We start from the raw sequence: 18156 nt of genomic DNA on the forward strand, positions 1-18156 counted from the left end.
CCCATTTCAGAAAATAAATCCTATTAGCAATAATCATATATTTATATATTCTTGATACTAGATGTATCAGATATATGATTTGCAAATATCTTCAATTCCAAATTTTCACTTACTTGAATCATCATAAATTTATCTTTTGATAAAGTCTTCCTTTTATACAAATCTGTAAGTACAGTTAATTTAAAGTTAAGTTAGCTGGTATTTAAAAATAATTCTCTTTAAATTTAAATATAACAGTACTCCTTATAAAATCTTATTTTATTGTATTAAAATAAATTCGACTTATCATAAATATTTCTTACAGAATGCGGTCTGTACGAAGAAGAGTAAAGCCTAAATTAAATGTGACAGTTATTTTGGTTCTGTCGCTTTATTCAGGACATCATGGAGGGTCCATGAGATTTGGTGGGAAACTGGGGGTCATGGGGGTCATGTCAGGCTGCTTCCTTTCTTATCTCACCCAGGAAGTCATAGGTCTGCTCTGAAATGTCAAAAGGTTCATGGACTCCATCTGGTGACAGCAGAGCTTGGAGGGAGCCCTTGTTTTCTTGGTTTTGCTTCAGGAAGTCTGCGATGACTTTCCATCGTGAAGCCTCAGTCTCTTCTTCTGCCCACCTGAATGGGGGCAGGAGTGTTGAATGGAGAAGGGGGACCACGCAGTCATGGTAAACCAGGAGAAACACAGTTTTCAGGAACTCTCTGTCTTTCTGAGAAAACACCACAGTTAACAGCATCATTATTTGTTAAGTGTTAAATTCAATAAACTCTGTTAACTAAAAGCCATAAGGGATGGAATGGAGGTGCCATGGTACCCAGCAGGTCATCAGCTGTGCACCAGCCACTCAGTCAGGAAACAGCCCCTCTCAGTGGAAGAAAAGTCACCATGGAACAGAGTTGAGCAGTTCTTTGAGGATCTGGGGGAGGCTCCTTGACACCTGAGCTCTCTTACACCCTACTGAGGGTGTCTCACTTTCTTTCAAGGAGAATGGGGTGCTGAAGTCTCATTCTGGTGACAAGAGTATGGGTCCAAGTAAATACAACTAAACCATCTGAAGTCAGCTGTATCCACTTAATTTGATTATAACACATTAGAGAACTGTCAAGTTGTTATAAGAGAAGGGCAGCAAGAGTTCTGCATGAAATCCAGAGAAAGGAGACACCAGGAGTAAGGATTTGTAGTCAGGCCGCCCCCAGCATGCCCCGCTCACGATAACAAGACCACTGCAATGTCAGCACTGTCAGCAATGCTGACACTGACAGGCTGCGGTGGGAATTACAGAGCACAGCATTCTGAAGGAGAAAGTTTCCACATGCAGTGGAGTCTGCACACAGATGCGCCCCTTCAAGTGCACCTTGTGTAGGGGGAAATTTCTACAGGCCTCAGACCCAAGACCTTGTCCACAGCTGTGCTAGAATACCATTAAAACTGCCCATTTAGCAAAGGTCAAATGTAGCTGGTACTAGTCAAAGGGAAGCTCAACTAAGAACACAATTTTTATACTTTCCCTCCAATTTTTAGGGTTTTTAGTTTGTTCTCCCATGTTGCTTGCAGATAACACTTTTAGAAGTACAAAAACCATGAATCATGGGTGTAATGAGGCCCACTGCTTCTTTTTATAAATAAAGTTTTATGGAAACACAGCAAGGCTCAGATGTTTACCTATGGCTGCTTTTGCATTACTATGGCAAAGCCAAGTCGTTGTGACAGAGACCTTATGGTCCGCAAAGTCATCTGGCCCTTCGCAGAAAATGTTTGTTGAATCCTAGATTTAGAGTAGTTGCCACTGCTTACTGATTAGTGCAGGTGCTGTTTGGTTTGTAAAGACCATGCTTCTAAAGCAATGCATGCACGAGCCACGCACTTTTTCAATATATGATACAGCTTAGCTAATTTTCTTCTTCCTTTTTGTTGCTTGATATAGACTTTGAGAGCTAGAGGAATTTTTTAAAAATAAGATAAATCTGATAGTCAACTAGGATACTTTAGTTTAGAAACTTCCCCTCAACTAAATGAAACTCAATGATCTGAATGTTTCTTTTCACCTGATCAAGTGTTTCTTTTCACATTAGGAATCAGTCATCCAGGCCCTTGGAATCTATCTGTAACCATAATGACAGCTTAATGGATTAAGAAGAATTATGAATATGGCTCCTTTAGTTAAAAAAGAGGCATTATTAGGATGTGCAAGCACACACTGAACACTGTAAATATTAAGTTCTGTGTGGAAAAGCATATTACCTTCTCTGATCTCTTTAATGTGCTTTCTTTCTCAGCCCATGAAATCTAAAAAGGAAGTAGAAATATTATATTAATCTCATGGTTCACAAGTATTTGCCACAGTTCCACAATGTCACTGTAATTGAAACTATGGACAAGGTTTAAAACACTGTGTGGAACCCACACCCATAAGAACTGAATCAGTAGGCAGTTATTACTAATAACCAGGAACCAGACTGACAGTACAGGGGAAAGATGCCCAGGAGCCTGTGCTTCTTACAAGTTAAAACTAATTTAAGAACAGAATCAGTGAAACACTAACATGTACATTCAAACTGCACAAACACAGAGCCCGAACAATAAAACATTAGCAAGCTTTTAAGGTGAGACAGTAATGACAATAGAAAACTCTGCCAAATACCACACTTGTCTGCAATTCTGTCTGCCCTGATGACACTGTCAGGTTGACATAAATACAGTACAGCTTGTGGTAAACATTTTCAATGTGTCCAGGAGGCTTTACCAATGCTTCTTTAAAGAAACAAAAACCCAGAGTATCATTATTCTCACAGAAGTCTGAGTCAAATGTTTGTAGTACCAGTTTCACACACTAAACTGCTCATTCCTGGGCCTTAGGTTGTGCCGGTTGGCACCTGATTTCATGGGTTCTATGGAAGCATCAGCTCTTTTTCAGTATGGAAGCCTGGGGTGGCACCGAGACAGATTCTCCATGAAATAAAGAAGTTTCCCACCAAGAGACCATTGCTGTGCCCCTCACGAGCCATGTCCCAAAACATTCTAAGTTACTCCTGGGAAGAACTACCTTAAAGGATGTGGTCCTCCACCTACTAACTGCTGTGCATGTGAGTCCTGGAAAGTTTGATACTTAGCAGAGTGTTTCACTAAATAGACCAGGTGCCATTATTATCACCCAACCACCACCAACAAACTGAACTTAGCTAAACTAATACTAGGAAGCTCACACACATCATAATGTAAACTTAAAAGAAATCTGGCTTAACACAAATATCACTCAGCAACTTTAGACTTACCAGATGGTAGCATTTGTCTATGTTCATTATATAAGTTTTAGGGTCCCACTTCACTTTTTACTGAGTTACCAGTCAGGGGTTTCACTCACAGTAACTCAGCAGGGAACAGAGAATGCATGTGGGAGGGGAGTTCACTACTATGCACCAAGATTGCTTCTTTCTCTTCTGGAACAAATAGGAGACTCTACCCACTAGCTCCCTTGAAGTTCAGTGGGGCCAGGTAACTGCTTCTGGTCCACATCACCTCAGGGCACAGGCAGTGGGAAGCCCAAGGATAATTCCCCATTTTCTCTGGCAGCTGGCAGTGGAGGGAGACAGTTGTTCATGATAGATGACACTATTGGCCTGTGCCCTTGGGTGACTATGGAGTAGGGCCTTCCATTGATCCGAAGGTACCATGAGCAAGAGAGAAATCTAAGTTAGCTACTGCTGCACAGCCTGGCTTATCCTAGGCCATACAGGGCACCACCAAGAGAAGGTACAAGACTGTAGAAACAAACCACTTTGAAAATTTTATCATTTATTATACAAATAATTCACTGGAAAAATTAAGAAAATAGAGAAATGAAACAACCCATGATAGCCAGCAGTAATCACTGTTACCTTTCTAGAGTCTATTCTTCCAGATCTTTTCATAGCCACATATACAAATACACACACGCTCACACACTAATCATACCACAAATGCACTTATTTTTCACTTAATAATATATGTGAACAACTTTACCCTTTTCTTGAAGAACCTGTGGCATAGCTGGATGCACCCAGAGCTGACTTGCAGTGGCAGCTGGATTGGCCCCTGCTGAGCTCCAGGGTCAGCCAGGTCATGGCATGTCTCTGAGCCATCTGCTTATCAGGAAATGTAGAATTTGGACTAGATTAGCCTTTAAATTCCTCATAACAACAAAGTCCAGATTCTGTGACTACTACACACCTAGGAAACATTTCAGTGTCCAGCACAGTGCCTCAGCCACAGTGTCCAGCACAGATTCCGGCACAGTGTCTCAGCCATGGCACCCAGTACAGTGCCTCAGTGACAGAGCCCAGCACAGCACCTCAGTGACAGTGTCTGGCAGTGCCCAGCGGAGTGGGCTCTTGGAAATCTTAGTTGAATGCATCAATGCACATATATTCTGTATAATGAATAAATATTGTGATACTAATAACTTTATAAAGGAAGAAAGAAATTTTGCATTATCTAGCTACAGTACCAAATAAATTTGTCTGAAATTATGGGTAATCATATACCATGAACATTTTCTGAAGTGTTTTTGCTAAAAACTTCATTGGTACCATTAACAACGCTTTACCCCAGCCAAACCAGCAAATGAAATCAGTTTTAAAGTCTCATAAAAATCTTTTATTTCTCTGTCAGACCCATATGACCTTCCTCCATACCAACAGAAGTCACCTCCAAACACAGCTAACTTTCCTTCTGCACAAGCGCTTTTCTACCTCTCTGTGCTGTCTGTAGTTTTCCTGAAGCAAAACCTCCTGTGTTACCCATAACCTAGGGACTCTTCCCCTGGACATAAGATTCACACCGGTCAAGACCATCTACTGATGATATCCAACATGGCACATTGGATCTCTGCTCTGATCCCATCTCAGCATGTCAAAATCTGATGTGGCCCCAGCCTTGTATTAGGTCCACTTCACCCAGGATCTCCTTAATGAAACACGGACCTGGTCCTCATTTGTTACCTTCATTAAGTCTCCAAGGACTGAGGTCATACTTCCCCTGGGGCAGTTGCCATGGCTCTCACTATGGTATCTGAGCATCTGCCTTCAGTCATACAGGTCTTGTAATATTTGTTGACCCTGATATACTAAATTGAACTTATAAAACTGACATTTTTGAAGGTCAAAAAATGGCTGAAAATTGGAGATTTCATATGGTTCAACTAGCTGCTATTTCATACAACAGAAAGAATATGTCAAATTAAATAAAAAATTATATACATGCCCTGACTCTCCCCTGAGAACTCAGTTTTTATCTAACAGATCATTTTATATTTTTGTTCTTGAGACACAATTAGTAGCCATCTTAAGTCAAGAATCAAACAATAAACAAGAGGAGTTCCGGTCAAGATGGCAGAGTTGGTAAATGCTGTACCTGCCTCTGGGACAATGTTAAGCATACCAACATTTGCATTATAGGGGTACCAGGAAGAGAAGAGAGAGAGCAAGGAATTGAAAATCTATTTGAAGATGGAAAACTTCCCTTATTTGGTGAAAGAAATAGACGTACAAGTACAGGAAGCAAAGTCCCAAACGAGGTGACCCTAAAGAGGCTTATACCAAGACACATCGATCATAATTAAAATGGCAAAGTTAGACAAAGAGAGAATCTTAAAAGCAGCAAGAGAAAGGCAGTTAGTTACTTTCAAGGTCCTCCCTAAGACTGTCAACTGATTTCTCAACAGAAACTTTACAGGCCAGAAGGGAATGGTTCAAAATATTCAAAGTGATGAAAAGCAAGGACCTACAACCAAGATTATCATTCCCAGCAAATCTATCATTTAGATTCGAAATAACTAACTAACTAACTAACTAACTAACTAACTAACTAAATAAATAAATAAATAAGATAAAGAACTTCCCAAACAAGAAAAAGCTAAAGGAGTATATCAATGATAAACTAGTATTAGAAGAAATGTTAGAGGGAATTCTTTAAAAAGAAATAGAGAATAAAAAGACCAAAAGTATGAATAATAAAATGGTAATAACTACATATGTATCAACAATTGCTTTGAATATGAATGGACTGAATGCTCCAATCAAAAAATAAGGTGACTAAGTGGATAATAAAAGCAAGACCCTTACATAAGCTGCCTACAAGAGATTCATTTCAGAATCAAAGACACACACAGACTGGGAGTGAGGAGATGGAAAAAGATATTTCATGAAAATTGAAATGAAAAAAAAAGAGGTTAGGGTAGCAATACTTATACCAGACAAAAGAGACTTTACAACAAAGGCTGTAACAAGAGACAAAGAAGGACCCTGTAATCCCACATCTGAGTATTTATTCTAAGAAACCCAAAAAACTACTTCGAAGGGACATGTGCATCGATATGTTCATTGCAGCATTGTTTACAATAGCCAAGATATGGAGGCAATCTGGGTGCCATCAATAGATGAATGGATAAAGAAGAGTAAGTATATATACAACGGAATATTACTTAGCCATAAAAAAGAATTAAATATTGCCAACTGCAACAACATGGATGGACCTAGAGGGTATTGTGCTGAGTGGAATAAGCCAGAGGGAGAAATACAAGTGCCATATGATTTCACTTACATGGGGAATCTAAAGAACAAAATAAACAAAACAAAAACAAACTCAAAGATACAGAGAACACTTTTGCTAGATAGGAGGCAGGTTAGGGGATTGGGTGAAAACAGGGGATTAAGAAGTACAAATTGGTAGTTAAAAAATAGCCATGGGGATGTGAAATACAGCGTAAAGAAATTAGTCAATAATATTGTAATCACCATGTATGGTATCAGATGGGTACCAGATTTATTGGGTGATCACTTCATAAGTTTTATAAATGTTTAATCACTATGTTGTACACCTGAAACTAATATAATATTGTATGCCAACTGTAATTGAAAAATTAAAAATTATTAAGAAAAAAAATCAGACAAGAGATTGCAGTAGTGAACGTAGCAGGTGCTAACTCATCTCCTTATTGGGTCCAGGATTGCAGGATAATACTCAAGCTAAGAAAGGAAGGATGAGCCCACGTTAGCTAGAAAATGGACAAGGATTGGGAGACGTCATCCAAATAAGAGGAAAAAGCCCTAGAGCAGGTGTTGGAACTCATTAATGTGGTGTTTAACTATTTTCAGAACCCATCAGATGCAAGGGTATAGTTCGGCGGTAAAGCTTTTGCTTGCAGAATCCATCAAGTTCCCATGATGATGCATACTACCCACCCTGAGTGCATCCATCACATCAGGCTGCTCCAAGAGCTTGGGGAAGGTGGCCAGCACAGGATTACTGATAAATTCTGAAACACCAAGACCAACAGGATTTTATACAAGCTTTATCCAATGTATTTTACTGCAATAGACATAAAAACATTCATTTAGATTAGAATTTTTGTACCACATATGTTGATAACACACTCTCACACTTTAACCTCTAGGAGCTCAAAGCTGGCCCTTCAAGCTTTATCTGCTCTTATTCTTATACCCCAGGGTTCTGGAATGAATCTTGTACCAAGTAGAGCATTTAGGGTGGGAGCATTTAGGCTCTGAACAGAATAAGGCTAGACATTTTTTTTCTTCAACCTCTTTCTTCGTTATGGCTGTGGTGTGGTAAGAGAAATCAGGAAGTGCCAAAAGAAAGGAGGCTGCTTGAGCTTGACTCTAGTCCACCAGCATTCAGGGAAAGATCTCAGATACACGGATGGTGGTAGATGAAAATGGAAGGACTCAAGAACTGGAGATTCTGGCCACATGTCTAAATACTGTGTAGAATACTGATATTCTGCAATAGGTAATGGCACATGAAAGGCCTATGCAAGGAAGCACATCAGGAAGGACAGTTTGGAAATGATTTTGTGTCTTTAGTAGAGAAAAATTCTTTCTCTAGATTTTACTAGGTTTATTCTGATGGTCAGGTTCAAATGAAATCAGTAATTCTGAGTAATAAGCCTTATCCATTTAAGAAGTCATGTATATAATTTTATTAACCAATGTCACCCCAATAAATTTAATAAATAAAAATAAATAAATAAGGTTTATGGTGCCATGGGAAAAAAGGAAGTAATGTCATTCATGAAGTTTTTGTAGTCATTGAAATAAATTCAAAGGTAAGTGATGATTAAAAGGTTTAACTGTCCTTCTCTTTGTGTTATAATTACTCCTTGAGAAATGTATGTGGTCCTCTGACTGTGAGTTCTATTTCTACTTACTTATCCAGGTGGTAAGCTGCTGGGAGAGAACTCCTGTCTAATCATAAATTCTATTAGTCCTGAATGCTAAAGCCATCACAGAATTCTCCCTCTCACTCTCTCTGTTTGAGCCATACTGGGCTGCTTTCAATTTCAATCGCTTCAATTTCAAACACAATTTGCTTGCCTTGGGTGTTCAGACATGCTGGTTTCTCTATCCAGAGTCACCTCCCTACTCACTTCCCCAATATTTCTAATTCCTCTCTCAGGTCTTATCTTAAATATGCCTTACCCAGAGAAGGCTTCCCTCAACCTACATATTAATTCCAGTCTTCTTACTGTATGCTCTCACTGTGTATTTTCCTTCAGAACACTTACTATAAAAGAGGAAAAGGATTACTCATGTAATTTTATGTTTAAGGTCTGTTGCTCAACTAGGGTAGGAATAGCCATGCCTATCTCACAATACCTGGCATATAGCAGGCACTCAATAATACCTTCCTACGGATTTATTGAATTTGAGAATGTCCAAAAAATAAAACTGTTTTTTGAAGACATTTCTTATAACACATGCATTCCCCTTCACAAGTTCAATCATGTGTGACAACTCATTAATTTTTAAAATTTATTTTTTAACATTTTACATGGAAAAAAATTCAAGCTTAATAAAAGTTGCAAGAGTAAAAACAGTACACAGAACTCCAGAATATCTGTTATCTGGATTCACCAATTTTAGCTAATCCATTAATATTTACACTTTGTGCATTAAGAAGCAGTTATTTTGGGTGATTTCAGTCTCTTCCTAAAAAGATGTACATATCAAACACATGGTAAAACAGATTATTCAAAGACATTAAAATAAAATGCGATTATATCTTAATTTCAGGACCTCAGATCTCTAGAATTTAAAATGTGAAAATATGTATATTTTCACACTCACTTAGGATACTCACTTAGGATACACACTGAGCACAGTGCTTTGCATCTGCAGTACTTTGCTGACTTTGATATTTTTAACATTTTATTTTAAATGTCACCTTCAGAAGATGATATAGGCTGAAATAGGTTATGTTTACTCAAAGCATCATGAGTTATTGTACAAAAGAAAATTCCAAAGACCCCTTACCGGCATTTTGCATGCTCATCCTGTCTTTCAGGAGCACATCTCCAAGAATTTGGCGATAAAATATCAACAAATGAATGGAGCTCATACTTCCAATTAATGTTTCTGGCAGTAGACTATTAAAGAAGAAAAAAAATGTATTCATTAACCAATGCCCTACAATCCAATGTACAATGTCTTTTAAAGGTATGTTTATTACTTTAATGAACAGTTTCAAGTTTTGTTCCATTATCGAAAAAATTGTAACAATTAAAAGGAAAATTTCCACTTTAAGTTGGCCACATTAAACTTTATACAACTTACCTTTTTATGTGTACACTTTCAAGTCTCAACTCTGCGTTGCCATTCCTATGCTTCCATTTTACTATATAGACTCATGTTAAATGTCAAATAAAAACTGAAAGTCATCAATTATGTGTTTTGGAAAGAAAGGGACTAGTCAGCTACAGGTTTTAACAAATCCATGTAGCTACCCCACCTGATGTGATAAATATGCCTTACCTTAAATATGCCTTACCCAGAGAAGGGTAAGTTCTGACCATTCATGGTGCTGGGTGGAACATGGGAGAGTGTGGCAGACCTGGACTGAATTCTGACTTTGCAACTTTTTAGCTATGGGACTTTGGGTTAATTAATTATTCTCCTTGTGTTTTGATTTCCTCAAATGCAGAATGGAGAGAGTAATATTTGCATTTTAGAAAGATACTAAAGGATTAAAAGAGTGCTTCACACAATGTCTGGTACACAGTAAGAGCTCAAAAACAAAAAATAAATTTCAGTATTGAAGTTAAGTTAGTATCAGTAGAAAATAGATTGTTAGTTATAACTTTAGGATGTCATATGTGTAGTCCCCATAGTAACCACTAAGAAAAAATCTATAGAATATTCCTGAAAGGAAATAAAGAGAGAATATGTTACTACAAAAAATCAAAAACAAAGTAAAGCAGTAAGGTAGGAATGAGGGACTAAAACATCATTGGGACATACAGAAAACAACAAAATGGCAATAGTAAGTCTTTCCTAATCCATAATTACTTTAAATATTAATGGGTTAAACTCCCCAGTCAAAAGACAGATTAGCAGAATGGAAAACAGGATCCAACTATATACTACTTACAAGAGACTCACTTTAGATCTAAGGACACTCATAGGTTGAAATAAAATGATGAACAAAGATATTCCATGAAAACAGTAAACAAAAGAAAGGGGGGATGGCTAATAATATCAGACAAAATCGTCTTTAAGCTCAAAAACCGTTAAAAGAGACAAATAAAGATATATTATCAGAAAAGGGTCAACTCACCAACAAGTTACAACACTTATATATGCACCAAACATTAGAACTCCTAAACATACAGAACAAACATTGACAAATTGAAGAGAGAAACAGATCTACAATAATAGTAAGAGACTTCAATACTGCACTTTCAATAAGGACAGAACAACCAGGCAGAAGATTAATAAAGAATAAAATTGTAGACCAATTGTAGCTAACAGATATATACAGAACACTATGCCCAAAACAGCAGAATGCACATTTTTCTCAAATGTACATGAAAAATTCTCTGGGATAGACCATACGTTAGACCACAAAACAAGTCTTAATAGATTTAAAAGAGTGAAATCATACAAAGTATCTTTTCTGATCACAGTGGAAGAAAAGTGAAAATAACAGAAAGAAAACTGGAAAATTCACAAATATGTGGATATTAAACACCACACTCTTAAACAACCAATGGGCCAAAAGAGAAATCATAAGGAAAAGGAGAGGAGGAACCTAAAAATGGCATAGATGATTGCAGGTTTGTTCATCCTTCTTGTGACCACTTCAAAGTTGGGAGGGAAATATGGAGCAAACAGCAAGGAAAGTCACCTGGGATCTAGATGAACAGAAGCACTACAAGTAGGGAAAGAAATAATCAACTTGCAATGGTAGAAAGTAGGAGGGGGTGAAGACGCGAAGCTGCCTATCCCTGAGTGGCTGAGTGGGAGAGGCTATGACAGTGGCATTTGCAGATGCCTCTTAAAGGGGCCTATGGGGCACTATTAAATGTAAAAACATCTGTGTCATAAAATTACCAGAAGGAAACAAGACATTGAAGAGCTATTTGAAGAAATAATGATGGAAAACTTTCCTAACCTGGTGAAGGAAATAGATATACAACCCCAGGAAGCTCAGAGAGTCCAAACAAAGAAGAACCCAAAGAAGCCTACACCAAGACACATCATAATTAAAATGATAAAGGTTAAATACAAATACAAAGAGAGAATCTTAAAAGCAGCAAGAGAAAAGCAGTTAGTTACCTACGAGGGAGCACCCATAAGACTGGCAGCCAATTTCTCAAAAGAAACTGTGCAGGACAGAAGGGCTTGGCACAAAATGTTCAACGTAATGAAAACTCAGGATATACAACCAAGAATAGTTTATCCAGCAAAGCTATCATCTAGAATTGAAGGACAGATACAGAGCTTCCCGGACAAAAATAACCTAAAGGAGCCAGCATTACAGGAAATGCTGGAGGGACTTCTTTAAGAAGAAAAAAAAAATGTGTCAAAACAGGAATAAAGAATGGTAATAACTACATTCTTATCAACAAGTACCGCAAATGGAAAAGATCATGTGGCTGAATGAATAAGAAAACAAGACCCATACATATGCTGCCTACAAAGGACTCACTTCAGATTAAAAGACACACACAGACTAAAAGGAAAGGGATAGAAAAAGATATTGCCCTAATGGACCTAGAGGGTATTGCACTGAATGAAGTTAGACAGAAAAAGACAAATATCTCATGCTTTCACATACATGTGGAATCTAAAGAACAAAACAAACAACAACAACAAAAATGGAGATAAACTCATAGATACAAAGAATATTTTGAGGGCTACTAGATGGGAGGGGGTTGGAGGGACAGCGAAAAAGGGCAAAGGATTAAAAAGTACAAATGCATAGTTATTAAATAGACATCGGCATATAAAGTATAGCATAAGGAAAATAGTTAATAATGTTGTAATAGATATGTATGGGGGAAGAAGGGTACTAGATTTAGTGGAGTGATCACTTTTTGAGTTATATAGATCTCTAATTATTATGCTGTACAACTGAAATTAAAATATGCCAACTACAATTGAAAAAAAACCTTGATATGAGCAACTAATTGTTTATTATAAAGTAATTGTTTATTATATTTCAATAAAGCCGGAAAAAAAGTAAAAAAATAAAAATAAAAAGGAAGGGAGAAAATACTTAAAGATGAATGAAGAAGAAAACACAACATACCTAAATTTTTGGGACACAGTGAAAGCTGTGTTAAGGGGGAAATGTATAGCTATATATACTTACGTTAAAAAATAAGAAAGATCTCAGGTCAACAACCTAACTTTATAATTTAAGGAACTAGAAAAAAGAAGAACAAAGTAAACCCCCAGATAGCAGAAGGAAGAAAATAATAATGATTAGAGAAGAGATAAATGAAATAGAGACCAGAAAAACAATAGAGAAAATCAATGAAACCAAATGTGGTTCTTTGTAAAGATTACCAAATAGGTAAACCCTTAGCTAGATGGACTAAGAAAAAGAGAAAAGACTCAAATGATTAAAATCAGAACTGAAAATGCAGACATCCCTTTTAAGTCTACACAAATAAAAAGGATTATAAGAGAGTACTATCAACAATTGTTAAGTCAAAAAACTGGATAATCTACATGAAACAGATAAATTTCTAGAAACACAAAACCTACTAAGACTAAATCACAAATTAATAAAAAATCTGAATGGACCTATTACTAGTAGGGAGATTTAATCAGTAATCGAAAATCTACCAACAAAGAAAATCTTGCAACTGATAGCTTCACTGGTGAATTCTACCAAATATTTAAAGAACCAATTCTTCTAAAACTTTTCCAAAAAAGTAAAAGGAAACATTTCCCTGATACCAAAGCCAGACAAAGACACAAGAAAAGGAAACTACAGTTCAATAACCCTTATAAATGTTGTGCCCCGATTCGGAACCCCACGAGCCGTGAAGGAAACAACGGCCGATGCAATCACACAAGGGAGTTTATTAGCGAGCTAGCTTGGACCCAACTCCATACACAGCCAAAGCAGTGTGCAGGAGAAGGGCCCCTTTCTTAATCTTACAGACATATTTAAAGGGAAAAACTACAAGCTGGGGTGACAGGTCTTGGCATTGCAGGATTGGTGGGCAGGTAGCCGCAGGGGAGGTCTAACTAGCAAACAATAGAAGGGGAATTCCAGGGCCATTCTTACAGGTTTACTGGGGGGGGGGGGGTGGAGTGGCTACCGTTTCCACAGCGTCCCCATAGTGATGGTCACACATGCATTCACACGGTAATTTCCAGGAATGGCTAAAATGGAGGCCCGTCACAAAATGGAGTCACTTTGGTTCTTCAATAAACAGTGATGCAAAAATCTCCAACAAAATACTAGCAAGCTGAATTCAACAGTATTTTAAAAGGTTTATATACTATGATCAAGTGGGACTTATTCCTGGAATGCACAGATGGTTCAACATTGTAAAAAATCAATCAGTGTAATACACTACATTAAGAGAATGAAGGGAAAAATCCACATGATCTTCCCAACTGATGCTAAAAAAGCCTTTGAAAAAATTCAACACTTTCTCATGATAAAAAACATTTAGCAAACTAGGAATAGAAGGAAAATACCTCAACATAATCAAGGTTGTGCATGAAAACCCCACAGCTAATATTCCTATTAATGGCGGAAGACTGAAAGCTTTCATCTAAGATTAGGACCAAGATAAGGATGCTTTCTTTCACCAATTTTATTCAACATATCACTGGAAGTCTTAGCCAGAGCAATAAGGCAAGAAAAAGGAATAAAAGGCATCGAATTTGGAAGGAAAAGTAAAATAACCTCTGTCCATAGACATTATCATCTTATATGTAGAAAACCATAAATAGGCCACAAAAAAATGTTAGGATAAATGAATTCAGCAAAGTTTCAGGATATAAAATAAACATACAAAATTCAGTCATGTTTCTATACACTCACAAAGAACAATTTGACAAGGAAACTAAAACAATTCCATTTACAATAGCATCAAAAAGAAGAAAATACTTAAGAATAAAAAAATTTCAATACTTAAATTTCAAAATAATAATCTAGAAACATGACAATTGCTTCAAAATCCTAAATACTTACTGAGAATATATTGAATATAAGAGTCATCTTAGAAGATACTCATGAAAATGTCTTGAATCATTCTCAATATACATTTTCTAAATGTTACTCTTAGAAATGCATGAACTTTGTCACTAAACTTGAAGGAAGACCATATAGATAATATCAGAAACCTTGCAAACAATGTCCTCTATCGAAAAGGACTATGTCTTTGGGCAAAGAAGAAACACCAAAATTTTTTAAAAAGACCTTAACTTTTATAAATTAATCCTCTGTCATTTCTAGAATGAGGATTTTGGACACACACACGCGATTCACAGAGGTAACAGGCTTCCAGCCTGTTGACAGCGAACAGAATAAATGTGACCCCTATGATGGCACAGAAGCAAATAGGCCCCCATGGGCAATTAATTTCGTGAAATTTAAATAAGTAATCTTGACTACTCCATGACCCCTGCATTTCCAGAAATATCTAAAAATATAAGACAGGTTCACTTGTCACACTTACATTCATATATAACATTTGGTACACAAAGTTAGAAATCATCTCTTTCCTACTCTGCTAAAGTTCTGATCTTGTATATATCTGACCCAGATTTCAAAGACTAGCTGCAGGGTGCCATTTAAGTGGCCCTGATGCCTTTACATGCCTTCCTAGTGTCCATGCTGTGATTCCCAAGGGCTTTTCTATGTCTCGCCCACTGGTTGATGGCCCATGTGGGCAGTGTTGCAGCTGCATGCCCAAACTCATGTCTTATGCTGAAGAACAGCCATTAATTTTGCTAGGGAAAGAGTGGAACCATTCTTCCTTCTATTTTACCCTTTTCTTCTTTCACAGATCCACCTGCAATCTCTGTCTGGCAAGCATCACCTCCAGCTTGCTCCTCACACAGTGCGAGCACTCCTTTCCTCTGATACCTCTCCAGAACATGAAGTGATGCTGCTTGTTCTTTTATATTAGAGTTTTCTTTAGGGAAATCATCCAATTTTCCCAAACCCAAGAAGACTGAGAGCTCTGAATTACAAAAGGTTGGCTGAACTGAAGAAGTAAAAATATACTTCCTGTACTCACAGACAGACCAACAAACTGGTGACAGAAGTGCAGTGCACGTAATAATGGGCCCTAGGCAGGTAACACTATTGCCTCATTTATTTTTAGTAATAATACAATAGAAGTGAAAGAGAAAAAAGATGGAATGCATAAAAAAGGAAAAGAAAAATAAAACAAATTTATAACAAATATATACACACAGACGCAGTCTACTTCCTGGTCTTCAGAACTTAGGCACTGGGAGTCTGAACCTAAATTCAGGGCTTTCCCTCATCAGGGACATTTGGACAAATCGTATCAACTTCAACCCCTGTGGAAAACCATATCAATTAACTTCAACCCCAGAATTAGAGGCACATCTTGGTGAAACTGAAGAATCTATTTGCTTCCTCTTTCATCTCATGCAGAGAGGGTCACTGTCTCTGTAAAATGAGACCCATGGGCAAGACTCTACTACTGTTTCTTTGATAAAGGAGGCAAATCTACATTGATTCACTGCATCTTCACAGGTCTCCTGACACCAAGTGTACTCACATGTATGCCTGCTAGCTGGAGAAGGGGCAGTAGGAGGCCAACTGGCAAGGATCTGGGTGAAAATGGGCATTAATACAAATTTGAACTGGGGTTCCTGCCCATGGCTCTGACACCACTATTGTATGCCTACTGGCATAATGCAAAGAGCCTTTGTCCTTTCTCCTTTAAACAGAGAAATTTGGCTAAACCAAGGTGAAGTTTATAAGCAACACAGAGTAGGGACAGAAGTGGGAGGTACTTTTGAAGGAGAGGAAGAAGATGATGGTACCATTATTTGATGCCTTCTCCATCCACTGAAGGTGGCAGGTTGGGGAAGAGGAGACAGAGATGGATCAGTTCTGCCTTAGTCTCTACCTACAGGGCATATAAGCTCAGAGCAATGGTATCTAAAAGTACCCATGCTGGTTCCCAGCCTTTTGCCTGGAACCCACAGCCACAGCCCCCTGGCACTGAAGCAATTCTGGGTCCTCTGGCTTCATTACACCTATGGCCTCGTTTCTGTGAGAGCCAGCCTGAGCTTAAGGCCCACCAGCAAGGTGCCCCAACCTGCACGTGACACTACCAGGTATATATGTTTCCAGTCCAGTCCAAAGTGGAGCAGCAATTTCAAGACAGTAGTTAAGTCTTGCTGTGCGTTCTAAAAGGAGGGAACACACTAAGACAAGGTGGGACAGGGGAGGCCCAGGGATAGTAGGAGGCTGAGCAGAGTCCCCGAGATATACATGTTTAAACTAGAAGGAAGATCTTTACCTTGAAATTACTTAACAAACATATTCGGTGCCTACTGTGTGGTACAATCAAATAAGCCCTCCAGTTCTTGAGGTCTGGAGAGCAAGGACTTAGGACCTTTCTTTAAAAGCCCAGCACACAGAATGTTCATTGCCTTGGAAGAAGGGCTCACCTATCCGAACTCTGCACCACCCGGTCAGCTTTGATCTCTAGATTGTAAAACATATCTGCAAACCAGTATCTGGGGTCAAAGAGCTGTGCTGAAGGACATGCTCTGGAGAGCTCTGGGTGCTGGGCTCATCAACGGTGGGTAGAAAGGGGTGAAGGAGGAGGAAGAATGAGGCCAAACAGAATGTTAGCTTTTCTGTTACAAAGACTGCTACTGTACTTCTTTTTTATCTTGAAAAATAACAATTTTTTTGAGGAAAGATTGGGAATGCATAGGAAGGGAAGAAAGGGCATGCATAGGCTCTATAAACATCCAAGGGGAAAAAAGCCAAGAGAATGAATAACACCCATAAACACATTATTAATGGTTACTGAAAGAATGAGAAAAGCAAGCATTCAGGGGTAAGCCATGTTTTTACATAGGAGGAGGAGACATATTCAAGTTATTGCTAAGAGCGATGTTAAATATTACCCTACTTCTTGATAACTGTAACAACAAGCAGATTGTGGTGGGACAGTCCAACTGCATCAGTCTTGTCCCTGTGCCATGTTTTCCCTCTACCTCCATCCACTGTACCCTCTGTGAAAAGGCCCTTTCCTCCACATCTTCACACCTTCACACAATGTCTCTCTCCAGTCTTTTAAAGCTTATTTCAAATGCCCCTTGATCTTACCAGCTACATATCACACCTTCATTTGGTCAAATTTTATGATATATAGCGGCCGTCCCCAACCTTTTTGGCACCAGGGACTGGTACTCCTATAGAATCTAATGCCTGATGATCTGAGGTAGAACTGAGGTAGTGATGCTAGTGCTGGGGAGTGGCTGCAAATACAGATGAAGTTTTGCTCACTTGCCTGCCACTCACCTCCTGCTGTGTGGCCTGATTACTAATAGGCTATGCCACGGTACCAATATGCAGTCTGGTGGTTGGAGACCCCTGACATATAGCACCAATTACCTGGCACTATATTTGCATTTATCTATTCACATAATCATAACTGTAGTCAATAATTATAGTTCATAACTACTGTGCTTTACTATGTGCCATGCGCTATAAATATTAGCTAAGTGCTTTATATGGTTTTTTTTTTTTTTCATTAAATCTAACTTCACTATGGCTTTTGGGGTTGATATTTCTATTGTGCCCATTTTAAAGATGTAGACAGTGAGACCCTCAGAGAAACAGTTCAATGACTTGTCCAA

At 38.1% G+C, this 18156-nt stretch overlaps 1 protein-coding gene across 4 annotated transcripts in view; it reads right to left on the minus strand.

Annotated features, from left to right (window-relative positions):
• Nucleotides 1-237: 237 nt before the first annotated feature.
• Nucleotides 238-18156, minus strand: part of NPHP1 (nephrocystin 1) — an 80354-nt gene continuing 62435 nt past the window's right edge. For 2 of the 4 annotated variants that reach the window (XM_016134519.2, XM_036229806.1), the window contains 4 exons: nucleotides 9304-9416; nucleotides 7216-7289; nucleotides 2240-2284; nucleotides 238-707 (listed from right to left, as the gene is read on the minus strand). In XM_016134519.2, the coding sequence (XP_015990005.1) occupies nucleotides 435-707; nucleotides 2240-2284; nucleotides 7216-7289; nucleotides 9304-9416 (505 nt within the window). In that variant the 3' untranslated portion in view covers nucleotides 238-434. The remainder of the gene's footprint in view (nucleotides 708-2239; nucleotides 2285-7215; nucleotides 7290-9303; nucleotides 9417-18156) is intronic. The other 2 variants (XM_036229805.1, XM_036229804.1) reach the window with 1 other exon arrangement.

The sequence above is a fragment of the Rousettus aegyptiacus genome, unplaced genomic scaffold (assembly GCF_014176215.1).
Source record: "Rousettus aegyptiacus isolate mRouAeg1 unplaced genomic scaffold, mRouAeg1.p scaffold_m13_p_12, whole genome shotgun sequence".
Taxonomy (NCBI): domain Eukaryota; kingdom Metazoa; phylum Chordata; class Mammalia; order Chiroptera; family Pteropodidae; genus Rousettus; species Rousettus aegyptiacus.